This window comes from Procambarus clarkii, chromosome 58 (assembly GCF_040958095.1).
Source record: "Procambarus clarkii isolate CNS0578487 chromosome 58, FALCON_Pclarkii_2.0, whole genome shotgun sequence".
Lineage (NCBI taxonomy): Eukaryota > Metazoa > Arthropoda > Malacostraca > Decapoda > Cambaridae > Procambarus > Procambarus clarkii.
The window spans coordinates 2,735,875-2,758,736 of record NC_091207.1 but is presented as its reverse complement, the minus strand read 5'-3'; the positions used below and the strand labels follow the sequence as shown (position 1 = coordinate 2,758,736).

Below are 22,862 nucleotides of genomic sequence, written 5' to 3'. Positions count from 1 at the left end.
AGTTGTGACGGCTACTTTATTGTGTTCTTTAAAGGTAAGGTCTTCTGACATGAGTACACCCAGATCTTTTACATTGCCTTTTCGTTCTATGTTATGATTTGCCTGAGTTTTGTACGTGGTTTCTGTTTTTATATTTTCAATTTTTCCGTAGCGCATGAGCTGGAACTTATCCTCGTTAAACACCATATTATTTTCTGTAGCCCATAGAAAGACCTGGTCTACATCTGATTGGAGGTTTGCCGTGTCCTCTATGTTGCCTACTCTCATGAAGATCCTAGTGTCATCTGCAAAGGATGAAACAGTGCTATAGGTTGTGTTCTGGTCTATGTCCGATATGAGGATGAGAAAAAGTACTGGAGCAAGCACAGTACCCTGGGGGACTGAGCTCTTCACGGTTGATGGGCTGGATTTTATTTTGTTGACTATTACACATTGGGTTCTGTTAGTCAGGAAATTGTAGATCCATCTGCCTATTTTCCCGGTAATTCCTTTTGAACGCATTTTATGTGCAATAACACCATGGTCACATTTATCAAAAGCTTTTGCGAAATCTGTGTAAATTACATCAGCGTTTTGTTTGTCTTCCATAGCATCTAATGCCATATCATAGTGGTCCAGCAACTGCGACAGGCAAGAGCGCCCTGTTCTGAAACCATGTTGTCCGGGGTTATGGAGATGCTGTGATTCAATGTATTTTGTGATCTTACTTCTTAGCACTCTCTCAAAAATTTTTATGATGTGCGATGTTAGTGCTATCGGTCTGTAATTTTTTGCCTCTGCCTTATTTCCTCCTTTATGGAGTGGTGCTATCTCTGCTGTTTTTAGTATGTCAGGGATAACGCCAGTATCTAGGCTTTGTCTCCACAGAATGTGAAGGGCCTGCGATAGTGTTTGTTTACAGTTCTTGATGAATATGGAGTTCCAAGAATCCGGGCCTGGTGCAGAGTGCATAGGCATACTGTTTATGGCTTTTTCAAAATCTAGTGGGGATAGGGCGACGTCTGATATATGATTTGATGTTGGTATCATATCCATGAAAAATTCATTTGGGTTATCAATCTTTAGTGCATTTAATGGCTCGCTGAAAACAGAGTCGTACTGCTTCCTCAGTAACTCGCTCATTTCTTTGTTGTCATCGGTGAAAGTTCCATCTCCCTTTCGCAGGGGCCCGATACTAGATGTGGTTTTTGATCTTGATTTTGCATAGGAGAAAAAATATTTCGGATTTCTCTCTATTTCACTGATGGCCTTTTGCTCTCTTTGCCTCTCCTGGGTTTTGTATGATTCTTGTAGCTTCCGTTCAATTGTTTCTATTTCTCTACCTAACCTTCTTCACCGTTCTTGAGATAGGGTGCGACTCTCAAGTTGTTCCGCGATTCGTTTTCTTCGCCTATATAGGGAACGACATTCCCGTTCCAATCTGCATCTCTTTCTCTTTTTTCTTAGGGGTATGCGGTTTGAACATATTTCTAGTGCTACTGAGCTTATTTTTTCCAGGCACTGGTTCAGGTTTGCATTTCCTAGCTGTTCTACCCAGTTTATTTCTGTGAAGTCCTGGTTTATTTGCTCCCAGTTTATCCGTTTATTATTGAAGTTGAATTTGCTGAAATCTCCTCCACTGGGAATCTGGACTGGTTTTGAAGGTCCATTCCCCATGGTTGTCAGAACTTCAATTAAGTTGTGATCTGAGTAACAGGTATTTGTAATCATTATGTTCCCGATCAACTCATCATTATTAGTGAAAATGAGGTCCAGCGTGTTCTCCTTCCTAGTTGGTTCTACTATTTGCTGGTTTAAGGCAAACCTATAACACATCCGTAGCAGGTCATTTGCATGTGCCTGTTCATTTAGGCTACTTCCTGGTATTCTTTCTGATATTACTGTATTAGCCAGGTGCTTCCATTTCAGGTGCCATAGGTTGAAGTCCCCAAGCAGGATGATGTTCGGAGCTGGATTTGTGAGGTTTTCCAAGCAGTGCTCTATTTTCATTAGTTGGTCTTTAAACTGCTGAGGGTTTGCCTCCGGTGACTTATATACAAGGACAACAACTACATTTAGGATCTCTATTTTGACTATCAGCACTTCCACCATATCATTTGAGGTGTTTAGCAACTCAGTACAGATGAGTGTGTCTTTGATGTAGAGGCTGACCCCACCCTGAAGCCGGTGTTTCCTATCACATCTGAAGAGATTGTATTCTGAGATCCATATTTCACCATCAAGGTAGTCCTTTGTGAGAGTTTCCGTTAGGGCTGCAAACACTGCATTTGCCTCATGAAGGAGACCATCTATAAAGTGAACTTTGTTGGATTTGCGTGTTTTTATACCCTGGATGTTGGCAAATATAAATGATGTTATCGTGTTAGTGGAAGTGCTGGATGCTTTAATTGGTGTTAATATCTGAGGCTCTGGTAAGGAGGCCACTGTGTTTGCGTCCTCTCTAGCATTTGACCGAGTTGGTGGTAGAGTCTGGTCATTTTTAGCCATTCTTCTCCTCCTCCTCTTGCTAAAAAATTATCCCGGTTGATGGAGTAGTGGCTGTTTTCATAGTGGTAGTCTGTCGGTTTTATTCGCCTGGTACCTCTTATATGAAAAGCTGGGCATTCAGCATTGAAGCACTCTTTCCTGTCCAAAGAGTTCTTGCAAATTTCTGGGTGAAAGAATTCACAACTTTTGGTACATTTACCTGTATTGAGGAGGTTTCTGCACTTTCTAGGGTGATCGTGTGTACATGTTCCATTTATTCTTCCCGATTCCCCATGCTTACAGGTAGCCCATCTGTAATACCAACAGATTTTGGGGCCTTGTTTTGTTTGTGTCCCTCTGCCAGGGACTGTGCCCTGCTCCGGTGCCTGTGACACTGTGCCCTGCTCCGGGGCCTGTGACACCGTGCTCTGCTCCGGTGCCTGTGACACCACACTCTGCTCCGGGGCCTGTGACACCACACTCTGCTCCGGGGCCTGTGACACCGCGCTCTGCTCCGGGGCCTGTGACACCGCGCTCTGCTCCGGGGCCTGTGACACCGCGCTCTGCTCCGGTGCCTGTGACACCGCGCTCTGCTCAGGGGTCCCCGACTCCGTGCCCTGCTCAGGCATCCCCGACTCCGCGCTCTGCTCAGGCATCCCCGACTCCGCGCCCTGCTCAGGCATCCCCGACTCCGCGCCCTGCTCGGGCGCCGCTGCCACAGCTGGTTGTACCTTGGTGTCATGTACAGTTTGTTTGAAGACATTAGAAATTGCTATGCAGGCATTAATTAGTAATTCTCTGTTTTCGGCGGGAGTTTTATCCAGGATTTCCATCAATTTAAAAAAAGTTACATCATCCTTTTTGCAGAGCCAGTACACAGAGTGGTCACTGGGACCATTTCTCCTTGAATTGTTAGTCATGTTGGCACATTTTTTGTGTATGACTGCTGAACAGAGTTGGCATTGAAAGCTCTGTTGGTAATCTACCTTCATGTTGCATTCTATGCACGTTTTTATCAAAGCCATTTTTTTGAACACTTCTGTTCAGTGGTGATGGTCTTACAAGGTGGGGTGTTGACCGGTGGGGGAGTTGACTGCGGGTGCTGGCCGTGGGAGCTGGCCGTGGGTGTTGACCGTGGGTGTTTACCAACTTGAGATAGGCCTGGAAGAGGCTGTATGGACGGCCAGTATTGCTACCACGTGTCGCACTCTTAATTTGTTTTGTTCACTTGTTAGATTACATTACTTGCATTTTCCCACTAGTTATCTTACAGCGGATGCATCTAGTTTCTGTGTCTTCACTGTAGCTTCAAACACCAAATATTAAATTTGGTGTGACGACACCTTACATACCTCTTATAATGATATATACACAGCCGAGTTGACACCTTACACACCTCTTATAATGATATAAATATCCAAGTAGACACCTTACACACTTCGTATAATGATATACACAACCGAGTTGACACCTTATACTTCTTATAATGATATACACAGCTGAGTTGACAACGTACACACCTCTTATAATGATATAAACATCCAAGTAGACACCTTACATACCTCGTATAATGATATACACAGCCGAGTAGACACCTTACATACCTCTTATAATGATATACACAGCCGAGTTGACACTTTACATACCTCTTGTAATGCTATGAACAACTGTGTTGACATCTTGCATATCTCTTATAATGATATACACAGTTGAGTTGACACCTTACTTAGCTCTTGTAATGCTATATAGAGTTGTGTTAAAACGGTACATACCTCTTATAATACTATACAGAGTTGTGTTGGCAAACCCAATCTTCTTATTCTTGCCCTTCATGTTCATCTGTGCCATCAAGCTAATCGAGAGTGTCCTGTTAACAAAAGAAATGTAATTATAAAAAACCAGCGTTGAATGTAATGAAACGCCATTTTCTGGGTGAGCCCCGGAGGCTCCCTGGAGCTTATCGGGCTAATGTATGTTAAATTAGACCGGGACATTAGCTAAGGAGTTCAGACCTACCAGGGACCAGCGCCAGAACCTGGCCCCTTCAGAGAGGTTTCAGGGAGCAATGGCCCTGGAAAACCCCTTGTGATTGGGGTTTTCCTTATCTGCCATCGACCGGGGTTAGGCACCCAGAAAGGTAGGCATAACAAAACTAACCCCACATGGTAAAAACTAAAACAAAAACCGAACATAGAGGTAGAAACGCCCTACAATCACAAGGAAACAAGCAAACATCACACTTTACTGCCGCGCCGATCGTCCGCGCAGCCCTCCCCGCCCCGGGAGGGGGAGGGGGGAGCCCTGGACCTACCGCGCCAGCTGCCAAGCTCCAGTTCGGAAGCTAAGCTTCAACCAACATGAAAAAAACGCCGACCGGTGGGAGGGAGGGTTGCCAGGGAGCCTCTGGGGCTCACCCAGAAAATGGCGTGTCATTACATTCAACGCTGGTTTTCTGTGGGGAGCCCCTACGGCTCCCTGGAGCTTCATACCCAAAGAGAAGGAAAAGAAAGGGCTAACCCGGGAGGCGGCCGCCACAAACTCTGCAACGCAAAGCCAAGACAACTGGTCGCAAACCTGCGACCCAAGGCAACAAGAATGCCCAAGAGCAGACGCGCATAAGGATGGGCGGCCAAGAACCTGTGCGACCCACAAATCCCTGCGCCCGAAATGAGCCCGAGACGTCACCAACACAGCAGCAAAAGCTGCAAACGTCTGAACAGCACGGGCGCAAAGACAGACCGCAGGCTGGAAGAATGAAAACACTGCGGACGACCTGGGAGACCCGAGCCCTGAAAACAGGGAACGAAGGAACCAGATCAACCACAGCGCATCCCCAGACACGGTACGCCGGCAACAGCAAAAAGCACAACCAGACAACACAGGACGCACCCCCCGGCCAAACCAATCAAGTACCAATACCCCAAGAACCCCTCCGGAAAGCAGCCGTCTCGACCGTCGCCAGGACAGAGAAAGACTGCACACCTATAAAGCTACCACCAGTACCAAAGAGCAGGAAACTGAACCGAAGGGGCTACCACAAACTGAGGGGAAGAAAGAAGGCACCCTGAACAAGGACCAGGATGGTTCAGGCGACGCATGAGCAGGGCGAAGGGGAAACAAAACACGAGAAAACGTATGAAACGTCATACTGTCGTCAAGACGAAGCTCGCAGGTGGGACACCATCAACAAAGCCACCTGAACACCATAGAGATGGTGATACCCGCGTCAAAATACCAGACGCGAAGAGCCAAGGAGAAGGCCGAACCAGTCACGGACAGGACCGATTCGGCCTGCTGAAAGAGGCGGAGCCTCAGGAAAAACGCCCCGGGTACGGACACCTATCAAGCAGCGTCTGAAAAGAAGGCCGGGCCGGCCACCATGGAACCATAAGGACTGTTCTCGTGGGAATGGGCTGCAACCGAGCCAGAATCCGAAGCAAAAGCTGGACCGGGAGAAGAGGAACAGGTACCCCCCACCTCGACCAGTCCTGCCGACAGCATCCACCGTGAAGTCCTCGCAGCTGGGAAAGGGCGCCACAAAATGGGCGACGCCTAGACCACGCTGACCCGAAGACGTCCATGGCCAGGAGTCCATACGCCCGACAGAGCCAACAAAACGAATCGGCGACGACTGGCCAACCCACGAAGAGGAATGAACCGAGACAGCTGTCCGCTAGGACGCAGGACACACCCCGGACACGAACCTCACGGTTAGCCAAACCCCTGTGGTTCCGGCAAGAACCACCAGAGAACAGTCCGAACAGAGCTGAATGGTAGAGTACCTAGTGACCCAAACCCTCCGAAGCGCAAACCAGACAGCCATGAACACCCGAACCGTGCTGTGAGCCCGACGGACAGACAGACTCCATCAACCTCGGCCGACCTAGTGAGCACTGGTCACAAAGCCCCAGCCGAGAGACGACCTGTCCGTGAACACATCAAGCGAAGGCTCGGGGAGGTGCCAAGGCACGGAACCCCGAAAACCCCAGAGAGGAAGCTGGTGACGCAGCACCAACACAAGATCCCCCGAGGAACCCAATGAATGCAAGAGGCGGAAGGGGAGTCTCCGCAGGAACGAACAGACGCCGTAGTCAAACCCGACTCCACGGGCAGACAAGCACGCCGAAGTGCAGACTCCCGCACAACCGCTCAAGCAACCGCTGAGCAACCCGGGACCCCCTCCTGAACAGCCGAAGGCGGGACCACAGCCGCAGTAACACTTCTGGAGGGAAGACAATGAGGGGCCCAAGAGCCTTAAACAAGGCCCAGGTCCGAACACGGGACGGAAACAGATGGAAAAACCTCCAGATCACCTGGAAACCAAAACCGGCGATCTGGAAAGAACCATCCCCTAGCGAGCAGACAAGCGGACTGACTGGGAGCCCACACCAGCCAGTCGTCGAGGTAGGCCAGACACCGAATCTCAGACTCAGACAGGGCACTAAGATCCGGTAAAGATGCAAAAAGTATATGAAGTGCCCATTACAAAATAGGGAAGGCAATAAAAACAGCAAACCTGAAGCCCCACCACCAACCGTGCTAGTCCCAGAAAAGCTGGAGAGGAACGTGCCAAGAAGTGACCTGGAGGTCCAGGGCCACCATCCAGGCACCCGGCCCCAACAGAATCCGAACAGGAGACAACAGTGCTCCGAGGAAGGCATAGGATCCAGGGAGCAGACTGAAGAAGTCCAGAAGAACTGCAGACGGGAAAAGCTCATGACTGCAAAGAGCAGACGCGAACCCCAGAAGGATGGGGAGGATCGACCACGCCCCACGCACCCACGAAGAGGAAATGACGAAGCGCAGGGGAAGAAGCCAACCCCGCCAGCTCTGAGCCCCCCCAAGGGGGAGAAGCCGTCCTCCGACGCCAGCAGAGGCCGGAAGACAACCCAAAGCGCCCACCAACAGCGGGACCATGCGAGAGGCAACAGAGCAAGCTGCTCCACCAGCGCCCAGTCAACAGAGAAGGGAACAGAACCCCTTCCGAAAGTACACTACCCAAGTCATGAGGAGAGTCTATGGGAATTAAACCACACTTCGCTGGAAGACGAAGAGTGAGGGGAGACCTGATCACCACATTCAAGATACCCAAGGGAATCGACAGGGTTGATAAGGACAGGCTACGTAACAAGGGGCACACGCACTAGGGGACACAGGTGGAAACCGAGTACCCAAAAGAGCCACAGAGACTGATTTTTTTTTTTTTAGTGTCAGAATGGTAACGGGAAAGCACTAGGAAGTAATGTGGTGACTCCACACACAAGTAACGAGGCTGACCCCCATACAATGTCACATGTAGACATGATAGAGTCCAATAGACTCAGGAACCTGTATACCTGTTGATAGACGGTTGAGAGGCGGGACCAAAGAGCCAGAGCTCAACCCCCGCAAGCACAACTAGGTGAGGATATATATTGTAAAAGTACAAGTCGCCGACTAGTGGGCACAGAGCACCACGCCGGCCAGGCAAAGAAGGCACAAAACTGCATCAAAAGGCCCACCTCGACAGCAAAACCGCAAAGTCCCAGCACAACCACAACATGTGCCAAGACCCAAAAAGATCAGTCTGCAAGCCAGGAAGACCCCGGAACCCCAGAAGGCAGAACCGGGTCACACGAGGAAACAAAGTCCCCTGAACCCACAAAAGGGGGCCCAAGAGGAAGAAACCTCCAGAACGAAACCAAGGAACCCAAAGGAACCCAGAATCGAACCAGGAAGAGCCCAAACCACCACATTTGCCGGCGTAGAACACCACTGAAAGGCAAAGCACAGCCCCCAGCAGAACCCCCTGGGAAAACGGTCCCAACAGACCGAAAACCGAGGGACAAGGTGTGGGAGCAAGCATACCAGCCAGGGGCACTGAGCCTAAACCCAAAGGCTCAGACCCAAAACAGAAAAATTGGAAAAACCCGTTGTAAAATCAACACCCAAACGTTCCCAGAGGAACAGGTAACGGCAAGAAAACACCAGAAAAACAAAGAAACGACAACAGGAGAACAAAAACCCTGAAAAAAATTTGAAAACTCACCCGAGACGCTAGCTCGCACACCCAGACGCATGTAAACAAACCGCAACGCCGCCCTGGTGGCCACGCCGTGAAACCGGCAGACGAAAATGGCCGCCAGCAGGGGCTGTGACTGATGCTAAATACACAAAAACACGCCAGCAAATGTGGGAAGCTAGCAGACTGGATGGGCGAAAAACGTCGCCCAACAGCAGAAAAACCCCGGCAGGGGCAAAACCGCCCCAGAACTGCTAGCAGGCATCCCCCACAGCCCCGGTAACCAACAACAGAGGCCCCGGGGCAGAGCCGTCCTCCAAGCCCTCCGCCCTTAAAGAAAAGCAAGAGTCCATGGGAAAGGCAACAAGAAAGGGCCACTAGTAAGACCCAGAAGCCTTGGCAGGAGGCACAGGCTCAAACCTCCGTCCCCAACCCGAACAGGGCAGCCCCCGAAAACCGCCCGAGTCTCTGCCGCAACTAAACCCCGCCCCGACCCCGAAACCTGCAGACGGTCCGGAGCCGGGAACATGGAGGGAGAGGGGCGAACAGCACTGAACCAAACGGGGCGGCCATGGGGCATTCGAGTGGGAAACCAACCTAGCATGTTGCAGCAACCTAACCAAGCTTGCAACACGGAAGCCGCCTGTACTCTGAACAGTAATAACATCAGGAGAGTACTGGAGAACAAGCAGAGAATCACTCGCAAGACTCCGGGTCAAGGTGTCAGTGACCCAACAGGCAGCATGACGGAGGTAAAAATGGCGACTGTCACCCGGAGACAAGGGAACAGCAACCAACGATCCCGTACAAGACGGGTTGGAACCCGGAAGACACATGCAATGGTCCCCCGAGCCCAGACAGGGGTTTCCAGGGCCCGTAGGGTAACAACTACGGGAAGCCCGGGCAAGGTGTTGCTAACTGGTTAAGAAACCCAAACATAACAGGAGGGTAGATTATAGCACTGAAAACCCCTGAGACGTGTACAATCACGGGGGCCTAGCAGAGGGCCGCCAAACAATACCAGTGGAGCTAAAACCACCTTAGGCAGACCCCCACCAGGCATGAAAAATTAAAAACAAAAGAAAAACCCTGCAAAAGTACACTGTCACCAGAGGCAACAGAAACCGGCCGCCGCTTAGGTGGCAGGCTGCGCAACACCTTGACGCCCTAACCAGCACAATACCAATCCCTACCCAGGACCAAACAAGGGCCCCAAACCCTAGCTGGCCCCAAGGGCGAGGCAAATGCCGAGCAGCAAGAACCTCTACGGGAATGGTTCCCGAACGCCCCAGGGAAGATAACCCTGTTACGCAAGGGCAGTACTCACAGGGCGCTTAGGGAAGTCAGCCACTAAGCACATGCAGCCCCAGCACTGATGAAGTACTCCTGGCCACCACACAACACACGGCAGTGAACGCCACACAAGGCAAACACCGCCTAGGAAACTGAGGCCAGAGAAGCGTCAATCCCGGTTGACATTAGCGAACGAACTGAAGCTTGGCAGCCGGCGCGGTAGGTCCGGGGCTCCCCCCTCCCCCTCCCGGGGCGGGGAGGGCTGCGCGGACGATCGGCGCGACAGTAAAGTGTGATGTTTGCTTGTTTGCTTGTTTCCTTGTGATTGTAAGGAGTTTCTACCTCTATGTTCGGTTTTTGTTTTAGTTTTTACCATGTGGGGTTTGTTTTGTTATGCCTACCTTTCTGGGTGCCTAACCCCGGTCGATGGCAGATAAGGAAAACCCCAATCACAAGGGGTTTTCCAGGTCCATTGCCCCCTGAAACCTCTCTTAACACTTTCCTGGATTTTCGGCTTGGAATTACGGGCGTTTTCCCTAACCGCTTGTCGGATCACGACGTAAATTTATGGTGCGGTTTAAAATATTTGTAAAAAATCCAGTTTAAATCCGATTTACTTGGGGTTTGTTTCAAACTCCGCGCCATGAAATTCCCGTTCTCTCGAGTAGGCCGCAAGTCACGTCGGCCTACTGGGTCACGTGACAGGCCCATTGTTTTGTTGTCACGTGGAGCGATCGGATCTCTCCCCCCTCGGCCTCCCCTCGCCCAACCTACACAATGCAGACACAAAGAAAGTTCAGAAAAGAAAACGAATTCGCAGGGCAGATGGAACAGTAAGACTACAGCAGGTTGTGGTGAACAAACCACAGGCAATTGTTGACTACACTAAGTTCATGAAGGGTGTTGACCACTTTGATCAAATGGTAAAGTATTACCATTTCGCCAGGAAATGTCACAAGTGGACCAAGAAAATAACATTTTATTTCTTGCAAATGGCATTGCAAAACGCTTATGCATTGTACAAGGCCAACACAGATGATCGAAGGAAACTAACTCTGCTCCAGTTCCATGAAGTTGCTATTTGGTCTTTATTGAAATTTGACAAGGCAGAGTGGCCTGCAACAACTACACCATCTCCACATCTAGTTCATGCTCCAGACATAAATGATGACACTGGTCCTGTGTATCCTGCTGCTGACCCATCAACACCTGGCCCGTTGGGTGTAAGGCGCCCTCTCTTCACGTCTATACCTAGTGCTGAAGCTGAATCTAATGAAGATAATTCATATTCCACATTACTATTTGAAAACAATAGTGAGAGCGACGATTCAGACAGTAGTTTATTGCCAACCCAGAGACAACAGCGACGTGTTGTTATAGCAGAGACTCGCCTGAACTATAAATTGAAACATGAGCTGGTAAAAATCCCCAAACGTCGCAGGTGTGAAGTGTGTTCAAAGTCGGGTATCAGGAAGGAAACTCGTATAGCGTGCAAGACATGCGATGTTCCACTTTGCGTCATACCTAGTTACACCACTTATCACAGGAAAAGGGTGTATTGGGTGGACAAGAAATAACCACCCACACCAGCTTCACTCCACCTAGGAACATCTGTTGAGCAACTTCAGGAATCAGTACCTGAAGGAGGTGGAGTGGAGATAAAATGCTCAACTTATTTTACTACAATCGTCTTTGCTTTGGTAAGTACACATAATTGTCTTAGATTGTTTCAGTATTGTAGTCTATTTTCTTAGGAATATTTTGATACCTAAATGAGAACTGTAGCACGAAAACTAAAGTAAGTATACACGAAACAAGAGAAACTTTTTTTGTGGGTGTTGCGGGTGTTGAGGGTGTGAGTTGGAGTGTCAAGAGCGGGTTCCGGTTGTGTGTTTTCCGTCATCTCTACAGCTGTGAATTCCAAGGAATTGTATTTGATATGCATATGTCTGTGTAGGGAATTTTATTCCGAACACTATACAAAAAAAAAAAAAACGGTGTGAAACAAGTATAAACTTGAAAAACATGAGTAAAGTAAAAACTTTTGACGCTCACGGGTACAAACACGCGTAAGATTTTATTCCCCGCAAATTTGTGGAAAATGAAAAATTTCAGCTAATATAAGGGGCACGTGATTGGAAGCCATACTCTAGAGTACAACTAACAAAATCCATTCTTACTTTCTTATCAATAATGGGAGGGTTATATATATATATATATATATATATATATATATATATATATATATATATATATATATATATATATATATATATATATATATATATATATGTCGTACCTAGTAGCCAGAACGCACTTCTCAGCCTACTATGCAAGGCCCGATTTGCCTAATAAGCCAAGTTTTCCTGAATTAATACATTTTCTCTAATTTTTTTCTTATGAAATGATAAAGCTACCCACTTCATTATGTATGAGCTCATTTTTTTTTTTTATTAGAGTTAAAATTAACGTAGCAATATGACCAAACCTAACCAACCCTACCTAACCTAACCTAACCTATCTTTATAGGTTAGGTTAGGTTAAGTAGCCGAAAAAGTTAGGTTAGGTTAGGTTAGGTAGGTTAGGTAGTCGAAAAAACACTAATTCTTGAAAACTTGGCTTATTAGGCAAATCGGGCCTTGCATAGTAGGCCGAGAAGTGCGTTCTGGCTACTAGGTACGACATATATATATATATATATATATATATATATATATATATATATATATATATATATAAAATTGTGTGTGTGTCGTACCTAGTAGCCAGAACGCACTTCTATGCCTACTATTCAAGGCCCGATTTGCCTAATAAGCCAAGTTTTCATGAATTAATATATTTTCTCTAATTTTTTTCTTATGAAATTATAAAGCTACCCATTTCATTACGTATGAGGTCAATTTTTTTTTATTGGAGTTAAAATTAATGTAGATATATGACCGAACCTAACCAACCCCACCTAACCTAACCTAACCTATCTTTATAGGTTAGGTTAGGTTAGGTAGCCGAAAACGTTAGGTTAGGTTAGGTTAGGTAGTCGAAAAACAATTAATTCATGAAAACTTGGCTTATTAGGCAAATCGGGCCTTGAATAGTAGGCATAGAAGTGCGTTCTGGCTACTAGGTACGACACACACACACACATTATATATATATATATATATATATATATATATATATATATATATATATATATATATATATATATATATATATATATATATATATATATATATATATATGCGAACAAGCCTGAATGGTCCCCAGGACTATATGCGAATGAAAACTCACACCCCAGAAGTGACTCGAACCCATACTCCCAGAAGCAACGCAACTGGTAACTACAGGGCGCCTTAATCCGCTTGACCATCACGGCCGTAAAAGGAAGTGATAGCCGAGGCTATTTGAGCCACTTCCCCGACGGCAACTCGGATGGTAATCTTGGGCATAGCATTTCACCAAATCACCTCATTCTTTGGGGCACACGTGAGGAACACAAATGCGAACAAGCCTGAATGGTCCCCATTAATTAAGGCGCCCTGTAGTTACCAGTTGCGTTGCTTCTGGGAGTATGGGTTCGAGTCACTTCTGGGGTGTGAGTTTTCATTCGCATATAGTCCTGGGGACCATTCAGGCTTGTTCGCATTTGTGTTCCTCACGTGTGCCCCAAAGAATGAGGTGATTTGGTGAAATGCTATGCCCAAGATTACCATCCGAGTTGCCGTCGGGGAAGTGGCTCAAATAGCCTCGGCTATCACTTCCTTTTACGGCCGTGATGGTCAAGCGGATTAAGGCGCCCTGTAGTTACCAGTTGCGTTGCTTCTGGGAGTATGGGTTCGAGTCACTTCTGGGGTGTGAGTTTTCATTTTCATATATATATATATATATATATATATATATATATATATATATATATATATATATATATATATATATATATATATATATATATATATATATATCCTCCAATATAGAAGCATCAAGAAATATGTGGACCAATAGGCTTTCTACAAACACTTCTATTCAATACCCATTGTTTCTGTTCTGTCTTGTGTTGATACTTTTAATACCCTATTAATATCCCCTATTGTTCTGTCTTGTGTTAATGCCACATCACCCTTCCCACCTCACTCAAATGTAGATATAAAATCAGAGAAACGCAAGTTCTAATCAGTTGTGTATTTGTGAAGTCTTTTGAAAATATATATATATATATATATATATATATATATATATATATATATATATATATATCTATATATCTATATATCTATATATATATATATATATATATATATATATATATATATATATATATATATATACACACACACACACACACTCACACATACACATACACATACACATACACATACACAATGATATAATATCAGACAGACAGTATGGTTTTCGATCTGGAAGATCCTGTGTATCGAATTTACTCAGTTTCTATGATCGAGCCACAAAGATATTACAGGAAAGAGATGGTTGGGTTGACTGCATCTATCTGGACCTAAAAAAGGCTTTCGACAGAGTTCCACATAAGAGGTTGTTCTGGAAACTGGAAAATATTGGAGGGGTGACAGGTAAGCTTCTATCATGGATGAAAAATTTTCTGACTGATAGAAAAATGAGGGCAGTAATCAGAGGCAATGTATCGGAATGGAGAAATGTCACAAGTGGAGTACCACAGGGTTCAGTTCTTGCACCAGTGATGTTTATTGTGTACATAAATGATCTACCAGTTGGTATACAGAATTATATGAACATGTTTGCTGATGATGCTAAGATAATAGGAAGGATAAGAAATTTAGATGATTGTCATGCCCTTCAAGAAGACCTGGACAAAATAAGTATATGGAGCACCACTTGGCAAATGGAATTTAATGTTAATAAATGTCATGTTATGGAATGTGGAATAGGAGAACATAGACCCCACACAACCTATATATTATGTGAGAAATCTTTAAAGAATTCTGATAAAGAAAGAGATCTAGGAGTGGTTCTAGATAGAAAACTATCACCTGAGGACCACATAAAGAATATTGTGCAAGGAGCCTATGCAATGCTTTCTAACTTCAGAATTGCATTTAAATACATGGATGGCGATATACTAAAGAAATTGTTCATGACTTTTGTTAGGCCAAAGCTAGAATATGCAGCTGTTGTGTGGTGCCCATATCTTAAGAAGCACATCAACAAACTGGAAAAGGTGCAAAGACATGCTACTAAGTGGCTCCCAGAACTGAAGGGCAAGAGCTACGAGGAGAGGTTAGAAGCATTAAATATGCCAAAACTAGAAGACAGAAGAAAAAGAGGTGATATGATCACTACGTACAAAATAGTAACAGGAATTGAAAAAATCGACAGGGAAGACTTCCTGAGACCTGGAACTTCAAGAACAAGAGGTCATAGATTTAAACTAGCTAAACACAGATGCCGAAGAAATATAAGAAAATTCACCTTCGCAAATAGAGTGGTAGACGGTTGGAACAAGTTAAGTGAGAAGGTGGTGGAGGCCAAGACCGTCAGTAGTTTCAAAGCATTATATGACAAAGAGTGCTGGGAAGACGGGACACCACGAGCGTAGCTCTCATCCTGTAACTACACTTAGGTAATTACACTTAGGTAATTACACATACATTGTGAGAAAAAACCTAGTAACACATCTGGAGAGAAGAGACTTCGTGACAACCCATCAACATGGGTTCAGGGAGGGTAAATCTTGCCTTACAGGATTGATAGAATTCTACAATCAGGTGACAAAGATTAAACAAGAAAGAGAAGGATGGGCGGACTGCATTTTTTTGGACTGTCGGAAAGCCTTTGACACAGTACCCCATAAAAGGTTGATGCATAAGCTAGAGAAACAGGCAGGAGTAACTGGTAGGGCGGTCCAGTGGATAAGGGAGTACCTAAACAATAGGAAGCAGAGAGTTACAGTGAGAGGTGAGACCTCAGACTGGCGTGAAGTCACCAGTGGAGTCCCACAGGGCTCTGTACTTGGACCTATCCTGTTTCTGATATACGTAAATGATCTCCCAGAGGGTATAGACTCATTCCTCTCAATGTTTGCTGACGACGCCAAAATTATGAGAAGGATTAAGACAGAGGAGGACAGCTTGAGGCTTCAAGAAGACCTGGACAAGCTGCAGGAATGGTCGAACAAATGGCTGTTAGAGTTTAATCCAAGCAAATGTAATGTAATGAAGATAGGGGTAGGAAACAGGAGACAAGATACAAGGTATCACTTGGGAGATGAAATACTTCAAGAGTCCGAGAGAGAAAGACCTGGGGGTTGATATCACGCCAGACCTGTCCCCTGATGCTCACATCAAGAGGATAACAGCAGCAGCATATGCCAGGTTGGCTAACATAAGAACGGCCTTTAGAAACTTGTGTAAGGAATCTTTCAGAACATTATATACCACATATGTCAGACCAATCCTGGAGTATGCGGAACCAGCATGGAGTCCATATCTAGTCAAGCTTAAGACTAAAATGGAAAAGGTTCAAAGGTTTGCCACCAGACTAGTACCCGAGCTGAGAGGTATGAGCTACGAGGAGAGACTACGGGAATTATACCTCACTTCGTTGGAAGACAGAAGAATAAGGGGGGACATGATCACCACATTCAAGATCCTCAAGGGAATTGACAGGGTTGATAAAGACAGGCTGTTTAACACAAGGGGCACATGCACTAGGGGACACAGGTGGAAACTGAGTGTCCAAATGAGCCACAGAGATATTAGAAAGAACTTTTTTAGTGTCAGAGTGGTTGACAAATGGAATGCATTAGGAAGCGATGTGGTGGAGGCTGACTCCATACACAGTTTCAAGTGTAGATATGATAGAGCCCAATAGGCTCAGGAACCTGTACACCTGTTGATTGACAGTTGAGAGGCGGGACCAAAGAGCCAGAGCTCAACCCCCGCAAGCACAACTAGGTGAGTACAACTAGGTGAGTACACAGTGGAACCTTGATTAACGAGCTGCTCTATTTACGAGCATTTCCAGTAACGAGCGAGCCACTCGCAGAAAATTTGTCTCTATTGACGAGCTTCACCTTTAGTAACGAACAAAACCACATGGTGCTTCCTAGCGTCTCGCGGTTCTCCCAAATTCTCGGACGCCTCCAACGCCAGTGTTGTTGTTGTATCGCACACGACAAGCATCCCTCTGGATTTATTTGTGCTTTTCTTTGGGTTTTTAGTGGTTTTGTGACTACAATTTGTAACGCACGATGTCGCCAAACAAGCTGCTTGCTAAAGATAGCGTTGTCAAGAGGAAGAAAGACACAATTACTATGGATTTGAAGAGGAAATTATAGCAAAGCATGAGTGTGGTGTCTGTGTGACTGATCTCACAAGGGAGTATGGCAGGTCCTCATCAACAATTTACACCATTAGTAAGGGAATGAGGAGGTAAGGGAGGATGCTGCCTCTTCCACTGAGATCAGGGAAGTGTTGGAAATGTTTGAAAAGGTGAACACATTCTTGGAAAAGCTGCCCTGATATACCAGTGACAACCCGGTGTGTGAACATGTTTAATTAATTAAACACTTTTGCAGGTATATATCACTTGAGCGCGACATTTTTTTTCTTTTGAATGCACCCAAACGCCGCACTCAAGCGTCATTTGAACAAATATTTCTATAAAATCCAATTCTTATCCGATTGACTTAGGGATAATATAAACATGTTTGCCATGAAATTTCCGTTTTCTCTAATAGCCACATAGCCTATTTGGGAGAACGGCATTGTATTGTATCTTTGTGGTAAGACTATTGTATTGTTGACACGACGAGTGTAATCGACGTAGTTTTTTATTTGGTGCCGGTCTAACGCATCCTTGTGTGACATTTTATACATATGTTCTTCTAGAACATTCTATTGCGAACACATTGGTACAAAAATGAAATACTGTAACCCCGCGATTATCCAGGATTCAAACATCCGGAAAACGCCCTTATACGGCCAAAATCGTGATCGGATAAAGTTATCACACTATCCAGCCAAAATGGCCACAGGAACCGGATAAAAGCTGGGTTGGCCGGATGAATATTCGGCCATACCGTATTAATCCTGTCTGTGGCTCTAGAAGCATGGTGGAGGAGGGGGTGGGGTGGGTGGGTGGTGTTGGGAGGGTGGGAGGGGTGTGTCGGAAGGGACCACCTGGGTACAGGAATTACCATAATTTTAGAACACTTAATCATAGCCAAAAACAAATGAAATAAGTACTAGTAATTATGTAATAACAAATAAATAAGTTTCCTAAAAGTAATGTGCACAGGTTGAAATTTCCTTCAAAAATATTGCGAGTTTTTTTTCCTCCTGGCGGCCTACGTAACGTGCTATAGCTGCCCCACCCCAAGTGGACCCGTCCAACACTGGTCAACCCATGTGCGTCCGTCCCTCGTGTTATACACAGTGCTGCGCCATTAGTGAAATATTTTTTTAAATAACTCTTATTTTCATAGTAACTTTGAACATTTTTGGCCAAGATTATGTCTGGTAGCAGCATCAATCGTTCTGGAGGTGTTAAGAGGAAGAAGGTTGTCCTAGCAATTAAAGACAAGTTATGTGTTGTTCAACCAGTGAGGCATCACAGGCAGCCAAATGCCTTCAACAAGTGAGGCGCCACAGGAAGCCAAGCGCCTTCAACAAGTGAGGCGCAAGCAAGCAAGCGCCTCACTTTTGGACTTCAACAAGCGAGGCGTCACAAGCAAGCCAAATGCCTTCTACAAGTGAGGCTTCACAGGCAAGCCAAGCGCCTTCAACAAGTGAGGCGCAAGCAAGCGCTTTTAACAAGTGAGGGGTCAAAGGCAAGCCAAGCGCCTTCAACAAGTGAGGCGTAACAGGCAAGCCAAGCGCCTTCAACAAGTGAGGGCATGCAAGCGCTTCAACAAGTGAGGCGCATGCAAGCGCCTTCAACAAACGAGGCCTCACAGGCAACCCAAATGCCTTCAACCAGTGAGGCTTCAGCAGCTGGCAGTCAAAACTAACTTTGCTTAATGAACTGTACAGTAACTTTAAGTGTTAATTTTAGTGTTGTGTTAGTATAGGTTACGTAAATTGTTAAGAATTCTTAACTTCAAGATGTGTTGCATCAATCAAGAAGACGAACAACAACAAGGTAAGTTGAGGTTTCTAGTTGAATATTTAATAATTATATGTGGCAAGGTAATTCAAATTATGTTGTTTGTAGTATAAATGTACAGTGGTACCTCGCATAACGATTGCCCCAAAAGACGAATATTTTGGGTAACGAACGGCCCGATCGGCGTCAAATCGTCCCGTATGACGAACGCTGGTTTGAGTAACGTCAACACCACATGGTGGGGTCGCGCTGCTGCTTGCACATTCTTAGACGCCTCCGACGATGCACATAAATTATGTTGTTCTTGTTTAAAGATGCTAATGATGCTGGGATATAAAAGGGTGACTGCTGAGATGTTGCAAAGCATTGACGTTTTTGTAGGAAAAAAGAATTGAAATATCTGATATACAACAAATGTCAAAAAAGTTCGTTCGGTGTTCGGCAGGTAGGCTGCTCCATTATAACAATCTTTCTTTGTTTCAAATGTGTTCCATTTGTTTTTTATTTGTCATTTACGTCTCAATAATGGAGAAGCCTACCTTACATACACTGAATAAACCATTATGACATTTTCCTTTCTTCAAATGTGTTCAATATTTATTTTTCATTTGTCTTATAGCAAAAGGTTCGTTCGGTGGTCGGCAGGTAGGCTGCTCCATGTTTCTTACATACAAAAAACGTAAATAATAAAAAAAATGAAGAATTTTGAAAACCAGTACAAATGTCAAAAAGGTTCGTTCGGTGGTCTACAGGTCGACTGCTCCATGTTTCTTAAAAAAAAAAAAAAAAATAAAAAATAAAAACTGTTGAAACAATTTGGAAAATGGACAAAGGTCATAAAGGTTCGTTCAGTGTTTGTCGGGTAGGCTGCTCCATTATTGAGACGTAAGTGATAAATACAAAACAAATGGAACACATTTGAAACAAAGAAAGATTGTCATAATGGAGCAGCCTACCCAACAAACACTGAACGAACCTTTTGCTATAACGAATATGAAAGACAAGGGCTGCTGGCTGGGTTAGTAGTGCGTGAGCAACCATTTGTAGCACACGTGCCTCTGGCTCTCAAACACCTGTCCCACACGGTGTTGAAAGACTGTACTCAGTCAGTGCAATTCAGACCCTATTGTTTGAAGAACATAAGGGTCATAACATTGGTGAAGCTAGGCGCAATAAGGGCTTAACACAACGGTCGGATGCCTGTGATACAGCACCTATGAGGATGATACAGCGAGCGTATCCAGGTGTAGCTCTGAGCCCCACCCTTGCCATCTCTAATGTATATAGATGATACATAGATGAATCGTTTTCTGCGTTCAGTGATGATGCATCTGATACAAGTAGCATAGATGAACAGTGTTAGCGGCTTCCATGGTGGAGGTGTTCATTGATATTTTTAAGAATACCTAAATCTTTTCCTGACTGATGGACACTCTTTGAGGATAGCTGAATCTCTTCCTGACTGATGGACACTCTTTGAGGCTAGCTGAATCTCTTCCTGTGTGGGACCTTACAAAGCGATCTTTTCAAGACTACCTTACAAATTGAGCTTTTCCTATAATCGTTTCAATACTACTTTATGCTTTACAAGCTTGGCTACATACCACCTACAAGTACTAAACCCAAGGGTGCACGCGAGTGCATTATTTGCAAGCACACAGAACGATGAAACAGGAAACAAAAATCTATCTGTAGCTGGTGCAAGGAGAGCTAAGTCGCGCTGTGTACCATGGACTACTTCGTTGACTATTATGCACCTCCAAAGTACTGAGTGTGTAATACAGTGTGTTACTGTGTAAATAGTATGTGAAACTGTACATATTGTAATATTAGTGAATTTTTACCACGTAATATTGTGACAATAAACATTTATTGTGGACACATTACTGACACATGTATCACAGTTTCATGGAAAATTATGAACATTCTACTGTATACATATTGTAAAGGTCACAAATATGCATCATATACGATAAAAGAAACAAATAAAACCGCATTGGAAATGCATAGGAAAAATATTTGAAAATATATTTGTGGCAACACGCGGTGCTTGAATGGCCTGCGCGACCGTGTCTGGGAGCTTCACACTCGGGCGACCAGCCCCTGATGACGTCACAGCGCACCTTGTCCACGCCCTCACAGCCAAAGTAAGTGGAATTTGGTAATTATCTTTACATAGACATGTTCAGGGACGGTAATTTATCATTTTACAAAGAAAAATTATATTTTGGGGAACATTTGATGTCATGCACACTAGGGAAATTTCACAATAAACACAGTGCATCACACTGGTTACATGGGAGACACTCGTTTTGTATGACGTCCGTTTCGCATGACGAACATGGAACGGATTAAATTCGTTATGCGAGGTACCACTGTAATTGGAAATTGTCACTTTTGGACTCGTAGGTGAAAAAGTACCATTATCCGAAAAATGTGATAATCCGGCTGGGGGTCCTTCCCATATAGTCCGGATGATCGAGTGGAGACAGTACGAACATCGAAAATTAAGGTCAGGACAGTGAAAAGAGAGGCAACACTTTTCAATGTTGCCTCTCGATCACCCGAACCGCCCAGCGCACTTGGGGCAAGTTTATTTTTTTTTTACCGTGAGCGCGAAAGTGTGACAATTTGCGGTCTTGTTTTAGGAACATCCTAAAACAAAGACAAAAGCAATTGTCAATAGTTCTTTGTTCAATTGTTAAAACGTTCTTTGCAAAAGTAGAGAAAAGAAGAGCCAGTGATAGTGAACCACAACCATATCCCAGTGGGGTGAAATTCCCAAGAAGAGAGAGCCGGCCTGACTCAGAGGTGGATTCTCCTTCTACACCATAACCCCTCTTCTCCTTCCCACCTAACCATCGTCTCCCTCAAGTCAGCTACGACTCTTCATAAGGTAAACATTAAAACAGTACAACAAAACATTTATAATTACATGTGCAGTATTATATTTAAATAAAAAAAATGTCATACAAGTATGGATGTTTTTGGGAGTGGAACAGATTAAATTTATTTCCTTTATTTTAAATGGGGAAATTTGTTTCTTAACCCTTAACATGCTCGGGGTCTAATATCCTGCTATCCACACAGGCGCATGTCATTTTGAAAAAAAAAAAATTTTTTTTTTTTTGCTAATCTGTTAAGTTCTGTTCACTGATCACGGGAAAAATAAAAAAAAAATTCTATTGTACTTACTTTTGTTGCAATAGAGCCGAGAAGCTCTGCGATGACGTCACAATCTGCATGGTCGCTCATGCAGTACACGCCCGGGAGATGTTGCGCGCGGTCCTCAAACAGCCAGAGTTGCCACAAATATATTTTCGCGCTATTTATTTACAATGTCTAAGCGCATTTTATCTAATTTTTTTTCACTAATTGTGTTTCAAATACTGTTTGAACATATTTTGTATCAATAATTGTTGCATATTTGAGTATACACAGGCGCACACAAATGTTTTCAATTACGGCAATATAATATGTCATTACAGTCTATTATATTATATGTTCTGCTTATATGTTTACATATTTACACACTCGCACACGCTATACACACTTTGAAGCACACTTAGAAGATTTCTAGACTGTGGTAGTCATTGAAGCAGTCGACAGCACATAATGGGATACCACACGTTTCACACCATGTTTGCACAAGCTTCCGTTTCTTGTCTCTACGTGTCGTTGTTTTACACACCAAGCAATCACGTTGGGCTATTGCACGCTTCACACCAGGTGGCAAATACTTAAGTTTGTGTGCTAGGAAGCCTTCAGTGTGAGCGAGGCGTGGAGTACCAGCATGCTGCAACAGTGGGTTTATGATGGGCCGCTGAATACCTGGGACATCTTTTGCAAACTTTCCTAATAACTGTATTGCAGCATCAAATACAAAGTCACGGAAAGTGGGCTTACGTCCAGTTCTCACAAGGTACATGTTGAAACAGTTCAGCATGCTCATGTCCACAAGATGGAAGAACACTTTTTTCGTCCACCTACATGTCTTCCGCAC

The 22,862-nt window shown here is 44.7% G+C and overlaps 1 protein-coding gene across 5 annotated transcripts in view; it reads right to left on the bottom strand.

Moving 5' to 3' along the window:
* Positions 1-4,162: 4,162 nt before the first annotated feature.
* The window catches only part of LOC123767961 (uncharacterized), a 301,614-nt gene continuing 282,914 nt past the window's right edge, over positions 4,163-22,862 (bottom strand). For 3 of the 5 annotated variants that reach the window (XM_069306507.1, XM_069306506.1, XM_069306508.1), the window contains one exon: positions 4,163-4,333. In XM_069306507.1, coding sequence (XP_069162608.1) covers positions 4,189-4,333 — 145 coding nt within the window. In that variant the 3' untranslated portion in view covers positions 4,163-4,188. The remainder of the gene's footprint in view (positions 4,334-22,862) is intronic. The other 2 variants (XM_069306509.1, XR_011223182.1) reach the window with 2 other exon arrangements.